At 37.1% G+C, this 23768-nt stretch overlaps 1 protein-coding gene across 1 annotated transcript in view; it reads right to left on the reverse strand.

Moving 5' to 3' along the window:
- The window catches only part of ABHD5 (abhydrolase domain containing 5, lysophosphatidic acid acyltransferase), a 30056-nt gene that overhangs the window by 5984 nt on the left and 304 nt on the right, over positions 1-23768 (reverse strand). Inside the window, exons 2-5 of the mRNA XM_085311814.1 lie at positions 7827-7912; positions 7178-7550; positions 3753-3907; positions 113-224 (exon numbers count right to left, since the gene is read on the reverse strand). Of these exons, the coding sequence (XP_085167940.1) occupies positions 113-224; positions 3753-3907; positions 7178-7550; positions 7827-7912 (726 nt within the window). The remainder of the gene's footprint in view (positions 1-112; positions 225-3752; positions 3908-7177; positions 7551-7826; positions 7913-23768) is intronic.

Below are 23768 nucleotides of genomic sequence, written 5' to 3' on the forward strand. Positions count from 1 at the left end.
AAAAAAAAAAAAAAAAATTAGCATGCATACCATTACCATGACCATTGGAGGGAGCAGCATGCACTCAGTAAATGAGAGAGCTTTCAAAATACACTGTGAAACTCATACTCACCTGGGTGTCTGTACATTGCAGTGATAGATATACTCAGTCACAGTGTCATCATCAAACATTGATGAATATTTTCGCTTGAAATCTGGTCTTAAACGCTGTACAAGGCTTAGTCCTGTTAAACAGAAAACAGTATTATAGGAGGAGCTGGTATAGATAACTTTATCAGGTTGCCTAATGCTTTTCATTACAATCTCCCAAACATACYGCCTTAAAGCTTGTGACATTTTGCAATTTCTAAACAGTGTTTTGCTTCATCACTTGCATGTCTTAGGAAAACGTGATGGCCAAATACGATTGCACCAAACAGGAACTAAACATAAATATTCTAAGTAATTTTATGCTGTACTGAAACAGAGGCAATTCAAACCCTGCTGAATACACTTTGGGAACRTTTGCGAGGGGCCACTTCAGCAAAAGAAGAAAAATGCAAAGGAGACCAGCAAATGGGCTAAGCAGATTTTTTGTCACCAGTTCAGTTTTACGTGACACCAACACTTTCCTCTCTGTTGCTCTGACAGCACTAGGTGAGATGAAAGCATCTTATCTTTCAGAGCTGAAAGGCACTGTTGAAAAAAAATATTTTTTTCCTCCTTAGACACATCTATATTCCCCTTTTACAGAACAGTCGTCTTCTGAAGCTAGTTCATTTCACCAATGTTCAGCTGAAAGAACAGAAGTCTGTGCTAAAGAACTTGTGTAGAAAGCTTGGTATCAGTACAGGACATAAGAAGTGGTATAAATGAAAAGAATTTAACTTAAAGTTGTTCTCTTCACAGTCAAAGTTAAGCTCCTGCCCTGAAAAATATTTTCAAAAAATGCATCTCTTCTAACTGATCAGGCAGATCTTAGGGGCAAGAGTCTCAGCAAAGGCTACTTTTAGTCTATGAATATTATTCATCTCTTACTGAAGATGTAGCCTCACAGCTTACCACTTAAGTTTATCAACTGAAAATACTGTTAACCTATGCAATTATGATGATGTCACTTCTTACCTGTTCCAGGCCAAAGGCCTGTTACTATTTATGTAGACCTTGTCAGTGATCTATGCTTTTGTAACCTTGAGATTAGACTATTGCAACATGCCTTGTGTATGCTTTAAATCAATTTAGAAAATGAACACAGTACAAGAGGAAAGAACTGCCATATGAAAGAGATTTAAGTCATAAAGTGATGAAGATTTTGCAAACATTCTGCAACTTGTTTTATTGCCTGTATTATCTCTAGGGAGCTCAACTCTTTGATTTTTGTGCTAATTTCTTTATTTTTTTTTTTGTTTGTTTTTTTTGCTTTAGAACATAAATGTTGCATCCATCCCTGGAATAAGCATACCTGGGAGAGGTATTTCTATGTCCTTCCCTACTACTGTTACAGAAAACCAGAAATAAAACTCCTTAACACCAATGTGGCATTAAGTATAGAAGCCATAGTATCTTCATTTCCAGTATCTGGGAATGAAAATGTCTCCATTTTAGAATTCTCTTTCTATTTTGTTAAAAAGCAAATGAAAAAGTGTTTTGCGCTGTGGGTCAAATTGTGAAACTGTTCTTTCCCTGGAAATATACAGGGACAGAATGAAACAAGGAGTCAAGATACCCTGGAATGAATTCTTAAATGAAATCATATTGATTTATTCTTAATGTTTATTGAAGACACCCCCAATTGTTTGGCTGATGTTTCCCATAGTGTCTAGGGAAACTCTAAAAGAAATACTGACATTAAAGACTAAGTTCTACAGAAGGATGTGGTCACAGTGCTGCCATGAGTAATTTTAAGTATTCAGTTCTAGCAATGGAATCCACAAACTCAAACTAAGCATCTAAAATCCCTACACTGTGAGCCTTCTGGCTGACTGTTCCGGTAAAAGAAAACAAGTAAATCAACTAATTGGAAACTATTTAAAGAAAAAGGTCTCTCTCAAAATCTGTCTCTCYCTCAGGTTTCTCTCTCAGGTTTAGGTAGCTGCCTACAGGTCTGAATAAATACGTATGTGATACCACCATGATACTCTAAGAACCCTGTTCACACCTCAATGCCTAACGTTTAATTTTGAACACAAGCAGCTGGCCCCATAATGAGGACCAGACAGCTACACCAGTTCAGCAGAGTGAGCACGTGAGCAGGAGAGGGAAACTTGGGTTTGGTTCAGTGCCTTCATCAAGTTGGGCTCAACGCCTGTTCATGCCTATCTCCCAGGACAGCATCCTAAACTTGCACTTCTCTATCCAAGAATTGTGCCTCATCTGTCAAGAACTCCATGTTATGTCAACGCTGAAAAGCTTTTTGGAAAATTGAAGTGAGAAATGGATGGAAAGAGATAAAATACGCTGCCTCAACGTCATCCTACAGGAAAGGCAAGGTTTGGGATATCTCTGCAAGACAAGGCCTGATTCTGTAGCCTGGTTAGGACTGCATTTACTTGGTAAGGGAAGCAATTTCAGCTTTGAACTTTTCCACATGGATTGATTTATATATGCATTTGTTATTGGATAAAATGTATAAATCAATATTTACCACTGAATAATACACTTCAAGTCATTCTGTTAACCAAATTAGAAAGAATTTTACTTAAAAATAATTTGTTTGTACAAAATACGTTGCTTGTCTGAAGAGCTAATTAATTTTGTCGTGTTTCTGAAAATCAAATATATCAGCTTATTAAAATATATATTTTATASAAAAAGAATTGAAAAATAGATGTGGTTTAAATGTAAAAAAAGACTAGAAGTACTGCTAGTTTCTTTTTATACTCAACACCAAAAATGAGGAAGAGGTGAATGATAGCAACTGAAGATATTTCAAGAAAAAAAGTGACAAGCCAGAAGTTATTTATAACTTGTAAGAGGTCTAAAGAATACCTTTTTCCAAGCCTCCCCAACAGATACTCCTGTAATACAATGATTAATAAACAGATAACCTCTTTCCCTCAAGAAGGAACACATACAATTAATTTAAGAATTGGCATGAATCTTGATGTTTTTAACTATGCCCTCCTTCCCACTCCCCATACAAACTAACACCTTACTATTTCTGGCCACCTGTACTTATTCTTATATTAGAGTAAATATAGAATTTATCTAACTTCACATCAGTGCTGTTGAAGAGATGTAGAAATACAAAGAAGGGGAAGATTGTCATTGTAATGTAGGACACAGCTGAGAGGAAAACAGCAGACAAAGAAAAACAGTTTCAGCTTAATGTCTCTAAACTCAGGCCAAATATAAACCAATTTATGAGAGATGGCACTCTAACATTATTCTAATTTGGAAATGCTGTTTGTCCATCAAATTGCAAATAAAAGAGAAASTAAATGGAATGTGACTGGAGGCAACTAGGCAAAAAAAAAAAAAAGCTGTTCACACTGATACATCTTTGTCAGGTCTCCCCAATAGATGTCCACATAATCTATCTCACTATAACTGTAGCCTACAATAAATGCTATAAATCATCATATTAGTATTTCTATCAGAAAGTTCTTGCCCTCTTGTCCTAAAGACATCATTTTTCTCAAGCATTCACATTTCTTCCTCCAATTCTTTTCTCTGTGGGTAATAAGGGTTTGCAACAAATCTTATCTTAATCTCGTATCTGCCCCATGTTTACGTTCAAAGAAAAACATTATTTAAGAGAAGCTAACACTCACCAAAGGGTCCTGCTATCCTCAGCCCAGCTAATGGATTAAATGGACTCAATATAGCTCCTAGTGCTTTGATCCAGATCGGAATTGGTCTTTCTTGTTCAGCATTGTCAGGCCTCTCTGGAAAACCCCACGGCTCCACTAAGATAAGGTGCTTTACCCTGTTGACAGAAAAGGTTCGGAGGTTTAGATGTTACTTTTTCTTCAACTGAAAAAGACGGCAACTTGCTATCTGTGTATTACGCAACCTGTTTCRTCACTTCCATCACAGTGGCCTATTACCTAATACTCAATTCATTGATGATTTTGCTTTTAAATGCTACTTGAGAGAGATAGAATGCAAAGCACCTTGACAATATTTGTATTCTGTTGTGCTGCAAACATAATTGGAAGTAATCATATTTTAAAATATCAGAAACTTAGTTAATTTGCATTTCAAAAAACCAAAATTGGAAAAAGAATATGATTTAAGAAAAATGGAAGTTCATGTCAAAACCAGAAACTCAGTATTCAATAGATACCTACTGTCACACACATTAAAAAAAAAGCTTAGTCTTTAAAAATGGCCTATTCCATGCACTCAGCCAATATAAGTAGCAGCAGCAGTTGAAACAAAAGAGAATGGTATCTGTTTCATTTAAAGTAAACTTTTTGAAGTCTTTCTTTTTCAAGCTGTAAGTTTTCTGTTCTAAGAAGGAATGCAAACTTATCTAAAAAAATTATCTTATCAAAGTAAAATCTTAAGTGAGAGGCAGATCAAAATTAGATGTTTTCTAAATTTATTGATTCAGTTCACAACAGAAGCTTTAGAGAGACCATTCACAGAATTATCGTTCAACGGAATCTCTGCACAGAAAACAGGAGGATTCTCCAGCACAAGCAACTATCAGTCATTTCATCCTGTGAGTCTCCTTCAAGAAAAAAATTAATTTCATCTTGTTGGATTGGAATCATCTTTTTATATTTAATCCTGTAATACACCTACTCTAAGAGGCCTGAACTAGACACTGCTGATTTCTGAAAAAGTGACTCTTCACTACAGTTTTGCATATTTAAGGTGATTTTGCATATGGTACAGCTTCATCATCTTTAATTTTTTCTTCGTGACTTCCTTCTCTTTCAAAACCATGAGATTAGACATTAAATATACAGAGATGTCTTACTGTCTAAAATGATTTTAGAAGTGATTCTGAAGGCTATTTCTGGACTATAATTGTTTGGGAAACCAAAACCAACACTTGAAATGGAGGGTTGAAAAGGATCAAGCTCACAAAGATGTTTCTTAGCTGCCAGTTCAGCCACGTATGTATTTGCACATAGCAGCATGCAAGAATGGTAACAGGACAGGGTAGAATTTAACTAAATAAAACAAGCAAGAGAGACTGGAAGGCTAAGGAGCGCAGGCAATGAGAAGTGGYTGAGGACTACTAAACGTTCTGTGCACAAACCATAGCATTAAACGTAACACACCATATACATAAATCAAAACACAGTAAGCTCTTTTCAAGTTTGGTTTCTTAATAGTGCCCTTCCTGTTTTGCATTCCTCCTTCTGGTAATCAAGCCTAAAAGATGATCAAGGACAAAGGGAAGCTCATCATGAGAAATAATTCCAAAAGTAATAGTCCGAAGGTCACATTATTTGAAAACCATGGTTCTCCAAAACCTCCCCAAAAATCTTCTACCTTGGAAGCTTTTTGGATTAATACTCAGATTATGATGTATGATGATGTTCCATGAACAATTTTCRTACTACATAGTAAATTAACAGATCACCTAGGCTTGGAGAAAAGATCTACTTTCCTAACAATACGTATCAAGAATCCCTTAAGCTTCTAATACATTGTTAGATAATCTCACTGAAGGCAGCCCTATATTTATCACTTGATCCAATACTGTCTTAAGACCCTACCAGTAAGTGTACTAATTTGAAAGAGTGTTATTTAATTTCAAAAAAACAATGTAAATAACGTAAGAGCACAAACTAAAATCCTCCCAAAATTAGTTAAATTCCAACTTAAGCACAGGGAAGCCTGAAAATGCAGAACTGTCGCTTTCAATCTAAATCAGATGACAGAAACAACACCCCATCCCAGAGGGGACATCTATAAATACTTCAGAAGAAAGAGAAAGCAACTAGTATAGTGACTCCTACAGGAAACTAATTCCAGTTAGCTAAAGTTGTTGTATGCCCCAAAGTTTAAGAGGTTTCTCTCTCCAAAGCACAGGACAGCACTTCTTGAATTGCACTTCACTGAAATTGTGGATTTAGACACACACCTACTTTCAAATATCATTTCCAGCAGTATGTGCCAACTGCCACCCACTTAGAAAGAACCAGTCATTGTTTTAGGAAAAAATGTTTTATGAATTTATTTTAAAATCTCAAAACCAGAGAAAGGTGTGTATAGTGTAAATTAAAAGAATACGATATTCATTCTATATCATATACAATCTAATATGACATTTGGAAAGCTAGACTTATATTCATGCTTTTAGCCCAACTCAATAATCACGTAGTAGAAAAATAAATCACACCAGAAATCTAATGAGTCTTAAAATATGTTCTTTGGAATTGATATTTTTTTTTCCATTCTGACCCATACAGAATGATAAAAGAGAAGTTAATAAGGACTATATATAAAAATTTCTTGTTTGYATGGATTACACACTGGAAATAGGAGTCCATTACGCTTATCTAGACAAAAATAATGTCCTTTCTTGATTTAGAAGGACCTCAGCTGCTGCACTCCTAGCTCATCAGAGGCTATAACTAGGCTATGTTTAAAAAAAAAAAAAAATCTGTTTAGGAGAAAAAATGGATTAGCTGTTCACCATGATGTGTCTGCAGAAAATGCTGATGGATACAATTACAGCACTGCTGCAGCTGGATTGTTTTCCAACAAAGAAATACAAAGTGGCATACAGACAATTTAAATCAAGCAGTTGTCAAAATTATTTTTATATAATCATGCTGGCACCAGGCTGACTGCCAGCATATAGGCATGAATTTCCTCGGGGGATCAAGTTCCTGAGTTGCATTGCTATCCACGATAATGGGAAGTTTGGCAGAAATAGGCCTCTTTTCCCTTGACAAACCTAAGTTTGGTCAGAGATGCCATGAAACATTGCCATGTAAATATGATCTTTTCTATTTTGCCTTACAGCATGGCAAGGTGACGTTGAAGAAAACCAACAAGGTACAGAAAAGTACATTTGAAGCATATCTTACATATCTTTATTTCTAGTCATCTGGGAACAAAATCCACGATTAATACTTCCAGYCTATAATTCAGTATTAAGTTTCTTTTAACCAACACCATCATCTATTTAATCTATAAATCTATAAAGAATTGAATCAAATTAAATCTGTGGTAAAATCACTAACCAAATACAGAAAAGGAATTCCTTCATTCCTTTATTTTCACATACCTTGATGGGTACTTCAATGAGTAAGCAGCAGCCAGGAATCCACCTAGGTTGTGTCCAAGTAAAATCATTTTTTCTAACCCCACCTCCCTTCTCCATTCTTCTATGGATTCCACAAACTGATTTTCTGCTTCCCGAGCATCACTGTCAAAGTGTGGTCTACTGCTACGTCCAAATCCCAAGAGGTCAAAAGCATGAATGGTTCTGTTTTCACAGAGATCTTCAAAATTGAGAGCCCACAGTCCAACACCTCCTCCAAACCCATGAAGAAGAACGAGCGGGGTTTTACGTGAAAGGTCCGGAGAGAATGTCAGTGTCCATATTTTATTTCCATTAGATAGGTACACATACCGTTTATTGTATGTGCCTGCAATACCTGAAGAAARAGGGGGAAAAATTGATGTTGCTAGATGTGACTGACAAAATATAAAACACGTTCTATGGAAACCAATGTTTGAAGTAGGAGATTGCTTTCAAAGCAAAGATCCTAGGATTAAATATCACAGACAAGGTAACACAGAATCTATTTCTAAACCTGTTTATTTCATCGCAGTGCAGAAGCCACATTTAAAAACTTTAAAAATTATTCTTAATGGAAATTACAGAAATCAAGTCACATCTATAAATCTTASTAAAGAGCAAACAGACTTACATTTTAGCATTCTGTCTTCTGCTTCTTTAAGATGTAGCAGTGATGTGGGACACCAGGCAGGAAGCCAGCTGAATAACCATCCTGACCTACAATAGAGAATATAAATTTCTTGAATAAGACAATCAYATTCTGTACCATCTGAAGCTTTGAAGGAGCTTCATTTGTTGCTCTTCATGAAAGAACATGACTAAATTACACATCATGTAGGACACCAGAGAGCTGTAGAGGAAGGAATTCACTTTCTCCTGACTTTTCATGGTGCTGCAGTGATCAGGGGTGTTCTTCGAAAAGTGTGCTGTCTCTCCATTATCCGTCCCTTATCAGAGTGCACTGATCTATCCCTGTCAGAGCAGGCTTCTCCTGAGAATCTAGAGACATCAGTCCTCACACTGATCCGAGGAGCCTGGCAAGAAATACGGCACAATTCCTGGAGTTTCCAGATTCCTTTTAAGTTCCCTTGGACATTTGCTAGCACACACACACCACTCTACATGAACCCACTACTTCCAGAAAAGCAACGCACCTTTGGTTTGCCAGCTTCATCTGAACTGACTCATTCACTAGATAAATTTAAAAGGCGAAACACCAGCAGGTTTATTCCATCAAGGCAAAAAACCAAAGACCTTCATTATAAGCTTAGAAACAAAGACACAGAGAAAAAAATAAAACAGCAATTTCAAGTACCCCTAACAGAATGTACTTTTCCAGCTATTACTTACTATCTTTATAGTACTTTCTTGACCATGAGAGCAGGAGGAATGATTCATCTAGCAGCATTGTCTCACAGATGCTGCTCCAAAGAACCCAGCAGTTAGGCTGCCAGGCTAAGGTTGTAACCATATCTTAGAGTAACAATTCTTCCCAGGTGCTAATTCACCCCATTTTTCACAATGGAATTCTCTTTTCCCTCTCTCACCTGTTTTTATCCTTAAACTGTCTCAGGCTACTTCTTCAGCGAGGAGGCTGCAACTGTAGGACCCTGGGCCATCACTTACAGAGAAAAAGAGGAGGTCACAGAGTTCACAATCATTTTTCCTTACTTTCCTCTTTTGCTCATTTTTCCTAGATTGAATTGCTTTCCAGTTGGCTACAATATTTTCAAGATTAAATACTGAAGTATTAATTGTACAACAATTACTATTAAAGACCAAAAAGTTACTGATGTCCAAATTTTCAGAGTTTACAGAACACATAAAGAACTAGAAAGGCCAGACCTGTAATTTGTTATTAATCTGAAGGATCTTTTCCTCCACGTTTTTAGGGGCTTGAGTTATCATAGCTGCATAACTAGTTAAGTTTATTATACAATATGGCAGGTTTTCTAAGAAAGCCCAAAGCATTTGCAAACAGCACAGTTCAAATTCCTAGAAACATATTAGGAGACATCAGAAGAGAAACCTCTGATCAAAAGAATTCATCAGGCAATCACCCATTGTTATCCCATATAGTTTACTTCTCTAAGAAAACTAAAGATTTCAGATTATAAGTGAACTACCCATTGCAAAAAGAGGCAGACTCCAATCTGTTCTCATCACTAAACACCCTCCAGACACTTTCGTTCTTTCTTTCTGTCTTTTTTGTTTTTTGGGTTTTTTTTTTTTTGGTTTTCTTTTTAAGCTCAAAATTCGGATCGTCTATTTTTAGGAGTTAAGAAATCCACTCGGCTTAGTTGCCTGCCATACCAAAAAGTGCAAAATAAATCTGACAACTGCCAGGCCACACTGCTATTATTTTCATACTGACTGCACACACTGCAGTCACATATCAAATTACCGAGGTACTTAAGTAGTGGAATTTAACCTACATTTTCTTTTGTGTCCGAGCAGTAACATAAATCAGTCTGCACAGCCCTGCTAACACAAGCAATGATTAGTAGGGGCACGGACGCACAGCTATGCTCTAGGAATCTTCCTTGCACTCTCTATTTGCAGTCACTTGCTTTCCCTGCCACCTGGAAAAGCATGGAGCTCTGGAGACAGGTAAAATCAGTGTGGTGCAGGAGACTATTCGCTGGCCCCTTGGTGTTCAAAGGACCCATGTACTCTGGCAGCAGACACCATTGCTACCTAACTGTTGCTAACTTCAAACTTCTACTCATTTGGGACACAAGACCAGAGGGTAATAGGAAACCCCGGAGACAACCATTAAATGGCTTTAGCATGAAGAAAGTCTGTTCTCCCATGACAGACTGTCACTGGACTATTCTACTAATGGACAGTCCCAATCAAATCAATATTCAATACAGAATCAAAACAAAACAAAAGAATACCATACAATGCAGTTTAGTTAAAAAGAAACCCTGCTTAATCAAGTACAGCATTCTTACTTTCACTGAGTAAGCTGGATGTTTGTGAACCACCCAAAATAGGAGATTCTCTTGCAGGTTACATAAAAGAAAAGAGATGTGTCTGACAAAACCAAAAATTTTTATGATTAGGTAACACACAGATGTATAACAATTTCACCTTGCCTCATAGGGTGTGATGCTTATTAACTATGCAGTGAACTGATTTCAATGCATTTTGCCAGACTCCTCTCTGGTTTTAATCAACTGGACACTGAGTTTGAGATCTCATTTAGAAAGCACTTACCATGCCACTCTGGTCTCCAGACAAGTTAATCAAGCCCTTATTCCAGAGGCGCGTAAAGATTTTACATCACCTGCTTCCATAGCTGGACAATCAACCAAGAGTGAATAATGCAGATGTTCTGAGGGAGCAACTTCCCAAATAGAGCAAGTCAAACCAGCCTCTCAAATACACTACTCTCAGAGGAGACATTAGAAGTTCATTATCTATAAACAGCACAACCATCAAACTCTATTGGCATGAACAGACACCAACTCCAGAACCTGAAGTTGGAAAATGAGACCTAACTTCACAGTTATTCTTGCCCAAAGGAAAATTTCAAAGCTGAGAGGGTATATTCTTTTAAGGTGTTCAGACACATAATTCTTAGTTGTATTTCTGCTTCCCTTTTAACTAAGATTACTCTAAGTAGTCTGAAATGGCTTAGGACTTCAAGAGTCCCTAGCTATATATATAAAAAGAAGTCAAAGACTTAATGAAAGGTGATGATCAGGCAGCAGTGTGCTTCTGCCATTCTTTCTACTAAGCCTTAAAAGCAATGGGGAATGTTACTACAGTTTCCCAGCTCAAACTCAAACATGAAAACACTCCTGTTGCAACTTTCTGAAGGTAGAGGAAAAATCTATTAATCCAAATGAGTTCATTCTAAATTGAGAAAATTGCATAAAGCCTATTCCACTCAACCCAGAAATATACTCTGGACTTTTTTTTTCTTTTTTTTTTTTTTTTTTTTGACAAGGTTGTCAGCTAGAGTCTACTTGGCTGAGGGAATCTCATACATAAGCATGGTCAGGCTGAAAGCAGTACCAGAACATGTTACAGCAAAGCAGATAAAGAGTATATTTTACAAGCGTGAAGTTATCTGTACAAGCATAAGAAGGGAAACAGGTAGGAGAAATATGATTACTACCTGCAGAACTCTAGGAAGTAAAGAATAATTTAATATTGTGTGAAGTGCAACTAAAGGTAATACTCCCTTTCCTTAGCTGCTTGAATGTTAATTTGAATCAACACTTGCTGTCCCAGCACAGCTAAAATTACCTGAGGGTAACTTTCAAAAGAACTAAGAATCAAGTAGAGGAACAGGCACAGTGAACCTGACCCACCCATCCACCTCTGCTGATTAGGTCAAATCAGATGAAGAATGTGGCAAATAGGAAACTCAGATACTATCATCCTGTCAGTTTGATTAATCTACTTAGTTTGATGAGAATCGATTACTTGCAACACAGATTTACGGCAGGTTACAAATTTGATAGACTCCACAAAAAGCTCATGAAAGTCTAGATAACACTGAATGACTGAGAATATCTCACATTATGCTGAGGAAGACAAACTGTTGAGTAGTCCACTGGATTTCTGGCTTGTAATGTAGATTACCACAAAGAAGCCCTACCATATAAAGACAGATTCAATGTTCAATAACAGTTGTTTATAACAATCTAGGAGATATAAATACACATATATGCAGCTAATTCTATCACTTTTCAAGTTTGTAATTTACTTACTCACATTAGAGTTGTAAGAACGTATGGCCTACAAGATATATTAGGCTTAAAATCATTCAACAAAAGTATTTTCCCATGTACAAAATTGTTGTAATCTGTGGAAAACCTGTGTGTTAAAACAAAAAACTACAAAAACCCAAACATTAAAAAAACCTAAAATGACAGAACTTGACTAAATCAGACTTGATGACAGCAATACCATTTATTTGCCACAAGTTACTGACCTACTCAGATGACATTTTGCAGATATTTTTCTGTGGTGCCAATTATAAAATCAGCTTTTCACAAAGTATCTTGAAATAAGTAAAGTAACTAAAACTCTCAGTATAGACCAAAAGGTAGGCTTTGAAACATCTATTAGTGCCAGGAGTGTGGAAAACAATTTCCTGTCATGAAGATTACTTGAAGCAGCTGTAAAACACTGCGTTAAGAATAGTATCACTTGAAAAAAATAGGGGTTAACGTGTTTTTTAATTGTATTTCTACAGAAAATGTTGCAAATTACTAAGATTTTAGCTATGGAACAAGCTAAAAAAAAAGAAACTTTAAAAAGTTGAAACACAGAGTGAACTCACTGAAATGATTTCAAGTTTTACCCTTAGATCTTACTAGAATAAAGCTTATCTTTTGAAAATCCTAAACTCTCTCCTCTCCTGACTTTCAGAAGTAAATGTAACTATTTATAAGGAAAGAATTAATGAAAGCCATATACATACAGAGAATTTATTTGATCACTTCTTCCTAACACCAACATGAACGGTATTACGATTTTCAGGGCCATCTAGCTGGTATGGCTGTTACAAACATCAGCTGATCAGGCTTAAATTAAGAAAAGCTTGCACTGTAACAGAGAAAGAGTTAGGTAATTCAAAAACAGGTCAGGTTCACTCCTCTGGTTTCTGCACATAGTATTCCTGAAGTATTTTGCTAGCAAAGGAATTCAGAACTCCAAATGTTTCAAAAGCTAAATATGCTAAGCACCAGAAGGCTTACTCTTCTAAGATCTCAAGAAACTTCATCACACAAAAAATACTTAAGCACTGTACTTCAGTAAGACTAGTCATATATTTAAGTGCTCCACCCAACTGAGGATATAGTGCTTAGTATTTTATCAGAAAAAACCACACAGATTTATCACTACTCCATATATAATATTCAAAAGGGATTGATATCAAAAGAACAGAGCAATCACTATTCTGTTTTTAACTATTTAAAACTTCAGGGCAAAGCAACTCAAGACTTTTTTATTGCTGTACAAATACTAAGGAGGGGCAGAACAGGAAGAGTAAAAAAGAGCCTCAGGTATTCATAACAGGGCAAGAGTTCTACACATCAAATGTAGGGCAAAGTGCCAATTTTAAAACACTGTCATACCATAATGTTCTCTATAGTTATAATAGGATTTTATACGCATGGATGTTTAAATGAAATAACTAAGAGATATTCTTTTGTTTATGTATTTATTTTTAAGGCACAGCAAAACAACGCCTGTTTACTTTACTGGAAGTTTTCTGCATTTTCCTCAGCATCAGTAATAGTCTCTGTAAAATCAATGAGGTCAGTAGGATGTTGTTTCTGCCATCATCAACAATAACCAAGTTATCAGAGAAAAGTCTACTTTTGGTCACTAAATTTCAAGTTTACTTTTCAAGTAATAACCTGAAATCATACAAAGCCAAAAAAAAAAAAAAAAAAACCACAGTCAAGGATGACAGAAACAGGTAAGAATGTGTGTCAAAATATCAGAGAAGCTGCAAGTTTACATCTGGCTAACTTATGCCTAAGCTAGAGTTAAGCTGTACACTTTTCCTTTCCCATTTTATTAATTTAATGGTTTGCAATACCATAGTACTGAACTTTGTTACATCTAATTATGGCAATAAAAATGTTTCTTTATTAACATTTATAAGCAACACTATTACATACAAAACACTATCATTTGAAGTACAGAAAAATATTTCTCTCTGCAGCATTCACTGTACTCAAGTTCAATAGTGTTCTCTAGGTACTCCCAGGAGTATTTCCCTTGATTGCAGGTTGTCTAACAAAGCACTGGGAAAAAATAGTTGAGAGAAAAATGCAATAAAGCTATTTCAAACTAGCATTTGAAAACATGAAAGCATGTTTTCAAAGCCACAACCACAAGAACCTGATGACAAGGAGCAGCAAAAAAACATGTACTAGACATAAATCTTTGSCTGGTTAAGCTGACTGGAGTTAATCTTTAATATTAGTTTGTTAAGCGATGAAAAGCCTATTTTTAAATGAGGAAGATAAAACACAAAAAAATCCATGTTAGTCTAACTCTTAGAAGCATCTTTTTTCTGCATTTTCATCCCTGCTGCGGTCAGTATGAGGTAACCTGGGAGACAGGATGCCCGATTCTAAAGCCATCACCACTGCCAGCAGATCAGATCTAAAAGCTTTCTAGTTGCCCATTTTGCCAGTTCAACTATTTTTGTGGCTGTTCTCTAATTATGTGTTAAACTAGATCATTCCAGAGATCCATCTGACAGAGATGTGAGACATTTACCCAGTAAAGCTCTGGGCTAACAAGGTGGGAAAAGCCTGACCAGCGAGGCAAGGTGGAAGACGACAAGCTTTTAAGCCAGAGCTGCCACTGACAGATAGTAACACATAACCATGACCTCAGTCAGACAGTTTGAATTTAACTGGCCAGGGACACCTCGGGGACAAGGCTCAGGATACGGTTTCATGAACGCTTTAACAACATAATCAAGTTAAGGAGTCCTTCTTGTAGCCTTTCATTCTTGCCCCCAAAGCACAACACGTTCTTCAGTGGTTCAGGTTTCTGAGAATGATGAATGCAGTCAGAACCATTCCAGCATACACAATCTATGTGCAGTGAGCCTTAGCATAAGGGCTGCGTAACCAGGGGCACAGCTTCTGCACGTGCAGTAGAGGTCAGGTGTAATAACCACAAAAGTAATCTGAATGAGATGTTCCAAGGACAAAAATTAAGTTCTGGTACTTACAGACAAGCATCAGGAGAAGAAATATATTTCACTGATCCACTTCATGATTATTCCACAAAAAGACCAAAAATATTGCCATACTCAGGGACATCAAGACCTTGAGGAGCATACTAAAAAGGTGAGACCCAGAAGTGAAAACTAGGGGTGTGGGTAGGAAACAGCCCTCCCCCCGCCAATCCTTTAATAAATGTCTGTTCAGCATTTTCATGAAGTGACAAAATATATTAAATTGGTGTAAATGAGTTTCATGATTATAAAGAAAATCACTTTTTTCCCCAGATAGCATTATAAGCCTGCCTATAAAGTTCTGTTCAGGAAAACTACAAGCCAAGATGTTCCATGCAATTATATGTTGTGAAACTCTTGGCTGCTTCAGTAACATTAAAATAGATACTAATGTTTTGAAAACCTCTGCATAATATTTCTAGGAAGTGTAACGTACATCAGGCCCATTTCAACAAAAAGCCCATGGTAGGTTATTGCAGAAAATTGCTACATTAGGTCACAGGCAAAAACAATGCATTCCTCATGTACTTACTACATCTTGAACTCTGTATTCAGAACATCCAACATCAAAATGAATGTAAAAATTMAGGAGCAAATTTTATTACTCTCTCTACTTATATGAAGAGTGTTACACAGGACTCATACTTCCAAAATTAACTTAAAATGAAAATAAGGTAAATCATAAACAGTATTTTCTGGCTATTTTAGTGATATTCAAGTTCCTCATGACGTTAAAATTAATTTGAGCATCCTGAGCATTCAGGAAGTGGACAGGACTTACAGTTTTGCTCTCTCCCATGCTGAACCTCAGCCATAGGTGAGCACTGCTATATACCTTACATCGTTGTTTCCCCCATCACAAACATTTTATTCTCTATCCCCCAGTATTGCCTTTCATTTTTTATCCACATGTATCCTTTTTATACCTTTTTGTCATTTCTTCTATCCCATTTCTACATATATGTACATGTGTTCATTACAGGACATGGAGTGAATACCACAAGAATGAAGTTTATCAGTGGACTGCTGCCTCTGCCTGCACCCTGTAACACTCACACTGCTTACAAAATAAACTGCATTAGTGCAAGAAACCATTAGGAATGTTTGCAGGAATGAGGAAAATACGCTTGTGGTCATGTAGTTATTCCTTACTCCTATCGTTGTCAACTGCTATACAGACTTTAAATTCCAAAATTGCAGTGTTCTTATCTTCCTTCAGAACATCATATATCCTTCTCTCCGAATTCCATAGTCTGGTTAAAGCCAAGTTACAAATATACTATAAAGCAGAGAACTAATTAATTCTAACAAGTTTTCAATAACACTGTTCCTCCCTAACTTACGACATACTCCCTAACACACAAGCATTTCCCCTTAAAAACTTCACAGTATTCTAACTGCTAACAGTAACAGAGTAATCAAGCCCTTAATTATTTCCTTACATCTTTTCTAATGACTCATTATGTCTCAATTTAAAAGCTAAAAATCAAAAATGATCTAGGGAAAAGTCATATTTAGCCACTATAGACCACATAGGAAAGAATACAGTATACAGAGATAAAGATGCAGATACAGTGGAGAGGGTAAGAGGAGTTGCATTACACCACAACTGCTCAACCTTGTGACAGAGATCATGCGTGTAACACAGCTTTGGTATTAGTGAGGATCTACACCCCTTGGCCTCAACCACAGTAAATCTGCATCTGATAGAATCTGGCATTGCCACCGTAATTAAGTGTTTTTACAAATATCACATTAAGAACTTTTGAAGAAATGTATTATTAAAATAAATAAAATGGTAATTTTCAGGTATTACACAATGTTATACTACTCTCATTTTATACTCTTAGTGGCTTTCAGATATTGCATAACCTCACATAAAACAAATAACATATTAAAAATAAGTAAATACTGTTTAAACCTTATTTATTAACCTTCTAATACCTACCTTGCCAGAGGCCCACATTTCAGACCATCCCTGAGCTGCACCAAATTGAACAAGAATAAAATATTTACGTGATAAGCATCTTTTGCAGATCTGCATATTTGCCCATTATCCCACTTATCTTTTCTTTATATTCCTTACTGCATTACACACAATTTGAATCACAACTTAAATAGGAGATGGACATACAGTTTTATATTTCCATAAAGAACTGCATAAGAACATAGATAAAAGACTGTTTAAAGCATGCAATTATTTCACTTGGCTCCTAACATGCTATACACAAACTACATTTATACAACAACCTTTCACTGCATACCATTAGAATAGCATCTACATTGTGGAGGGTTTTTGTTCTGTTTTGTTTTTAACCACAGTGTTACTTTTTCCTATGTCAAATTGCAGTATTCAATGTTTTGGCACACTGAGCCTACTCTCCACTTTAGAAAATACCCATTAATATTGTCTAAGAAACGCACAGTCCTTCCCATTCTCCCAGAAACTCAAATGTAGTTTTGTTTACATGCCTACATCACAAAGTTTTTTTTAAGTCAAGAAAAGTTTAAATAGTCTAAAAACCATACAAGAAGATGAACAAGTCTAAAAAGCCATTGCACCGAATGGAAAAGTATTATATATGTACACAGTTAGTAAGTCTTTAAGTTCATGTATAATACTTACTAAATACAGTCAAGAAAAAAAAAAAAACGTTCAACAACAGTCTGTTAGTACTAGCCTGCTCCGTCTCTCTTTTTTTTTACTTCATTGTAATACCTTTCTCTTCCTTATTGCAACGAGTAGACTTTCTCAATGGCAATAGGTGCTCTTGCAACTTTACTAGAGAAACACTTCAGGGATATATTTTTCTCTCATTTCTGTAATTTCACATGATCCTCAGTTTTCCACTAAAACTCATTCAGAAAGTCTTCCTCCTTCACCATTCATCTCTGTGTTTTCCTCTTGTCACTCAAGACTTTACCCTTAAATTCCTCCTCTTTTACCCTCTTAACCTTATTCCAGAGTGACCTCATCCCATTACACAGCTTCACTGACTCACAAATCTCTCTTCTCCACTGACCTCTCTCCTGCTGTTCAGCTTCTCATCTCTTGCTGCCAGTATAAACTCACCTTTCCTCCTATGCCCTCTTCTCTCTTGCTGTCAATACAAATTATGGACAAAACCCTATCCTGAAAGAATGCCAGAGCTGCAAGTAAACACTCAAAAGTTTTGAAATATGGAAATCATAGTTTCCTCAGATCCCCCCCCCCGCCCCCCATCAACCAGGAAAGTTCTTTGGATTCTCTCAGCAGTGTACAGGAAAAACTGTAGCTTGTGAAGATTCTCCCGGCGTGGACACTGTCTTTTTTTGAGGGATCTGTCTCTAACTGGACCTACAAGGCAAAGCTTAGTATAACGTCCACAACAAAAGAACAGAACTCTGGCACAGCACCAATCTTCAAACTGGCTCTAAAAAACTTAGAATTTATCCAAAGCTATGTGATACTGGCAAAAGTTTGTGTTAGAATATGATCCCCAAACCTTTCCAATCTTAACTCCTAAGTTAGTTTACCTCTCAATTTGAGAGTCTACTTAAATTTCCAAGAGGCTTATGGCTTGGAAAACTAGGATCCCAGTACCTGTGAGTAAGTGAAGATCCATACTAGACTGTTCACTTGGTAAACAAAGTTTCCACTTTATCCACAGTGTTACTAGCAGACTTCATAATGTTGCTTACTAATCCTGCATTTGCTCCATTCAGTAATATCCTAGATGTAACTGAAAAGCTAATGTTTAACTGTTATCTTCCCCCCTCTACTCCTCATTGCCTTTCTGAAATGTAAGGACTTGAGCCAGATGACTGATAATCTAGTAGGATTTTTAACAGGGGATTTCTGCCATAACAGACGGCTTGGCCAGATAATCACTGAAAGACAGCAGGAATGGGTAACTTCAGGTTAGATATTAGAAGTATGTTCTCTGTAATCGAATCTGTAGGAATTCTGGGTCCATTTATTAGAAATTTGAAGCATGAACCATATATAACACAGCTGAAGATTACCTCGGATTACCTTCAGGCCTGGCAGTGAAAGGGAAAACCATGTACTTGAATATTGCTTCACCTAGGATAGGAACCAGTGTTTTCATCACATGTAACTGGAAAGAACCAATTGAAAGGATTCCCTGGTGCTCAAAAAGAACTACTGAGAGGGAAGGACCTTCTGCAGCTCTCTGGCATACATTGGTGCTGCTTCTTCTCATATTGTCTAATGTAAGAATAGCTAACAGAAAGAGTAGAGGAGAAAATCTTGAGCACAGTAGTGTGTAACCTGTAGCGTTCAAACTGCTAGATATGATTCCTAAGACAGTCCCCCATAAGAATCACACAGAACAATGAAGAACTAAAGAAATCTCTGAAAAAATAATAAAAATGCTTGTTGATCTATAAATCAAGAGTGTGGCATACCCAGATTTTTTTTTTTTTTTTTTAATAAAATGTGAAAGGAAGTTCAGGGGCCTCCCTGAGGCCTCATGAGCACACCTTGACCAACTGCTACTTCTTCCCTGCTGTAGATCTTTGGCTGTTTGGGCCAGCAGCTCTGTCATATCATTCTCTGCTACTCTGAAAGAGCTTGAAAGATGGTAGGTAAGCATACAGATTGGTCCATCCAAATCTAAAAATCCGTTTCATGGAGATTAGCACATCACATGTAACAATGGAACACCACCCCGGAAAGGGAGAGAAAATGAAGGAACAAACAAACATGAAATTATCTTCTAAATCTCTGCCATAAACTAGATTCAGGGAATATCCAATAAACAAGAGTATCCAAAGAACAGTCAAAAACAAGCAAACAGCAGGCCATCCACTCCCATATATTCATGGCAATTTTTCACTCCCTTTTCAGTAACGTTTGCCTAAAAGCCTAAACACTACTGTTCTATTCCCTAATGTGCTTACTCAAGCTTCTCAAGGGAACATTTACATGAAGTTCTTCCTTGTACAGGTATAGGAAACACACTATCACGATCATCCTTTTTCTGTTACTGGAATGAGAAGATAGCTCCTATCTTTTTGCCATCTCTTTCCTTCTCTCCCTTGAATTTACGTCAGGGGAAAAGAGATATCTTCCTGCTGACCACAGACTTTCCTCTCCCAAAATCATATGAGGAGAAGAAAATTGTTTGAGAGAAGCTTATAAACTCTTGAAAATGTGCTCATACATATACTTTCAGATGACTACACAAATGTAATGTAAAAGGCATTAAGCACTGAAGTTACAACTTACACAACCCTACCAGCAAAAAAGACAAAACCAGAAAAGAGGAAGGAAATACTCTTTTTTCCTTTTTCACATGTGCTACCAGAATGAAACTGTTATGTTTCACTGTCTCTTTAAAACGGAAGCTGCCAAGTCCCAGAGTTGCTGCTAGTCATATGGGCTATAGGACAGGACTTCAGAAAAAGTCCCATTTCACAAAGCAAAGCAAGCAGGATTGTGCTTTCAACAGCCCACCTGCTTAAGTTTTACTTAAAACCTAGATGCTGAACCCAGCAAGAAAGCAAGTGAAAATCTGAATTCAGACTGTCCCATAAAAGTATGCTTTAATATCACTATGATATCAGTGTGAACTATCTTATTAAGAGATAGACATAGGTTGTATTAGGTCTGATACACTATTCCTCCTTTGTTTTAATCAAATAACTTGCTTCTATAAGCTGTAAAAAAAAAAAAAAAAAAATACTGTAACATTTCACATACACCCAAAGAATCAAAATACAAACAAGCTTGAAGGATAATAGAAAAGTATTTGTGATTACTGGTGTTGCAGTAACACAGTATATATTTTTAAATATTATTCTAAGCCACTATTTTGTGAGACTATAGGTCACATGCAAACAACTTGACGTAAGCTCGTAAGTACAGACCCCTTTATGTTTTTTTTCCTAAAGAAAGTTAATCCACTTATCTCAGGGAAACAAAACAGTACTTTGTCTTTGGGATTTTTCCCAGATATGTACATATACTTAGTAGCTGCTAATACTAGTTATATTAGAAGCTACACACAGTCCTGCTGAATCCAGAGTGAATATAAGTGAATTCAATATCGTCAAAAGGATTATGCTAGGTTGATTGCCTCACAGACAGAAATCTACTTCTGTAAGTTAAACAGAAAAGGTTCAAGGCTGTGAAGAGGTCTGGGAGTTGTTAGTAAGTGACATGTTAACCAAGCAATCGCTTCCATGATAAAAGACTCAAAACATTTGTTCAGTTAATTTTCTCATTCCAAGTTAGGACAATGTCATGAGTATCTTTCAGGATCATCTAGGAAATTACTGAGACACTGCTGTTCCGTTTTCACCATACCTGTGTAGTTACCGTATTTCAACAAACCAGGCATGTTACAAAACAAGATGAGTAACACCAGCATTTCAAGCAGATAAAGTAAACTTTGTATTTATTTTTCAGATACAATTGTCGTTAACAATTTAATCTAGAGTTTTAAAGGTATTTAATAATTCTTCCTCTCATTGTCACAGAGTTTTAAATCCAAAAATATTTAACATAGCTCACTCATTTATAAATTTTCTCCGGGTATTGAGCTTTGCTTAACTTGAAAGGATAAGGAAATGCTAATTCCAACTTACATTAGAAACAGACCAATTGTGCTAATAACCTGGAGTATTAATATTTCTTCGTAGCTAATGAACTTTTTGAAAATATGGAGAAGAAGCATGAGATTTTGTTCTTCAAAGTCGTCAGTGAACTGGGGAGCTTGCTCTGAAAGATTTCACATTTAACGTCTTGATTGTTCAGAACGCAGACACTGACWTCTTCAGAATCAAGTCCCTTTAAAAGCTATCCAGTTGAGCAAATGATAATGGGAGATTTGTCATGATCCTTTTGGAAAATTTAGTCTATGATTCCTAACCCTATGCCCAGACCATCTAGCATAACAATCTTGCAATTCTCACAGGTTACAGAAGTTGAGGGCACTTGTCACTATTTAAGCAGCACTCCATGTGATCAAATCAGCCAGCTAATACAGTTCAGGCTAATGCGCTGAATGAACATATAAACAAAACAGGTTGAGGCAGAGCTATTTTAAGAGTCTGATTTAGAAAACTTGTAAATCATCAACAAGAGGATTTACAAATGATGTGTATTTTATGAATGTGAATGGATAATAAAGTCATCTGAATGCACAATCTAGAAAGGAAATGTAGTTTCAAACATAATTAGTAAAGCTGCAGGAGGTATAAAGAAAGAAAAGATACAAAAAAAGCTATTTTAAGTTTGAGGAAAGGAGGACCAAACAGAGATACAGATCTGACCAAACTGCACAGGGCTTTGCAAGTAAAGTCTTTTGCAAGCTTATACTAAAAAGGAGAATGCTGTGTATATATGGGCATAAAGACAGGATAGGGAGCTGAAGGCATAAGATGATGGATAGTCCAGGTTTGACCAAATTGAGCTGGCAGGAGAAAACATTGAACATGACGCATCAAAGCCAGAAGTCATAAAAAGGGCTAAACAGAGAACAAAACTGAGGGTGCAGCCAGTTTTCAAAGAAAACAGAAAGAGATATAACATGACCACATACAACCAATATCATCCTGGATATGAAGTCATGAATACATAGCATGATTTTCATGCTGGTAGTTAAAGAATTTTAGATGAATTTCCTCAAAAAAACCAAAATTTAATTATGAAAGAAAGAAAAAAGTAAAAAGGAAGAGTGGGTTTTGGAAGGCCCAGTAATCAGCCATGTGATACATTACCTGAAGGATGGAGATAAAAGAATAAAGGGAAAAATGTTTGTAAATAGCAAATATGAAGTACGTACTCTTATCTGACTGAGGGGATATAGCATATGCATGACTACAGTACAGTTAGATATACTTTGACAGAATACTGTTTTGACTAAAAACATGTACTACGATGGAAAATTGGGAGCTAAGCGACTGGGAGATGCATTAAGAAGTATGTTTTGTGAATAAAAAAAGGCTCAAAGATAGAATAACTATATATTCTATAGTGGAATAAGGGAAAACGGAAAAAAATATTTCAGAGCAATAGAAAGATATCATAACAGGTCTGTCCTGGTAGCTGAAGCATACAATGAGAAATAAAAGTTACACAGAAGGACAAGGCATGAGAAGATATACACCAATGAATAACATGTGGACAGAAGAAGAGCAGAACATTGATTAATAATTTATTACCGAACCATTTGGGTGTACAGTCTGAAGATGCAGTGCAGGACTTTGTAGCATCAGGCAAAGTAGTGATTAATAGGTATAATGAAGGCACATAATGAAGGTGTGAGTCAGTAGTTAAAAATACTAGAGATATCAAATGAATGTTAACAGCAGGGCAGGGTGATGTACAGCAGTGGAGTTTGGTTGATGAGAGTGTCTTGGGACACGGAAAGGAAAGTTTAGTGAAGACAGCTGAAGATGAGGTAGGTGCACAATGCTAAAAARGGAGGAAGTCAGAGCAGGAGCGAACAGGTTTATGCTGTGAAGCTGTGCTCTCATCCCCACCTTGCACGAAGGATTGCACAGAGGAATGCTGGAAGAGCGGCAGAGAGACCGACGAACTTCGCCGCCTGCTCTGCGCCTACGCGAAGGCGAAGGCAGGATACTCGCACGCCCAGGCGAGGCTGCCAAGGCGCCCGGGGCGCCGCCCGGGCAGCCGTGTGCGCGGAGGCGCAGGGCACGGTGCGTCCCCACGCCGAGGCCCGGCAGCCGCGGCGAGGTTACCAACGCCGGCCCCGGGGGGCAGAAGCTGGCACGCAGCGGCTGCAGCGGCGGAGGACGCGGAGCCGCACGCGGCGCCCGGCCCGAAGCCGCCCCGGGGAACCCGGCGCGCCTGCGGCTGAGGGAGGGAGCGAG

Source organism: Rhea americana, unplaced genomic scaffold, assembly GCF_003343005.1.
Source record: "Rhea americana isolate MKP2758 unplaced genomic scaffold, rheAme1 scaffold_35, whole genome shotgun sequence".
In the NCBI taxonomy this organism is placed as follows: domain Eukaryota; kingdom Metazoa; phylum Chordata; class Aves; order Rheiformes; family Rheidae; genus Rhea; species Rhea americana.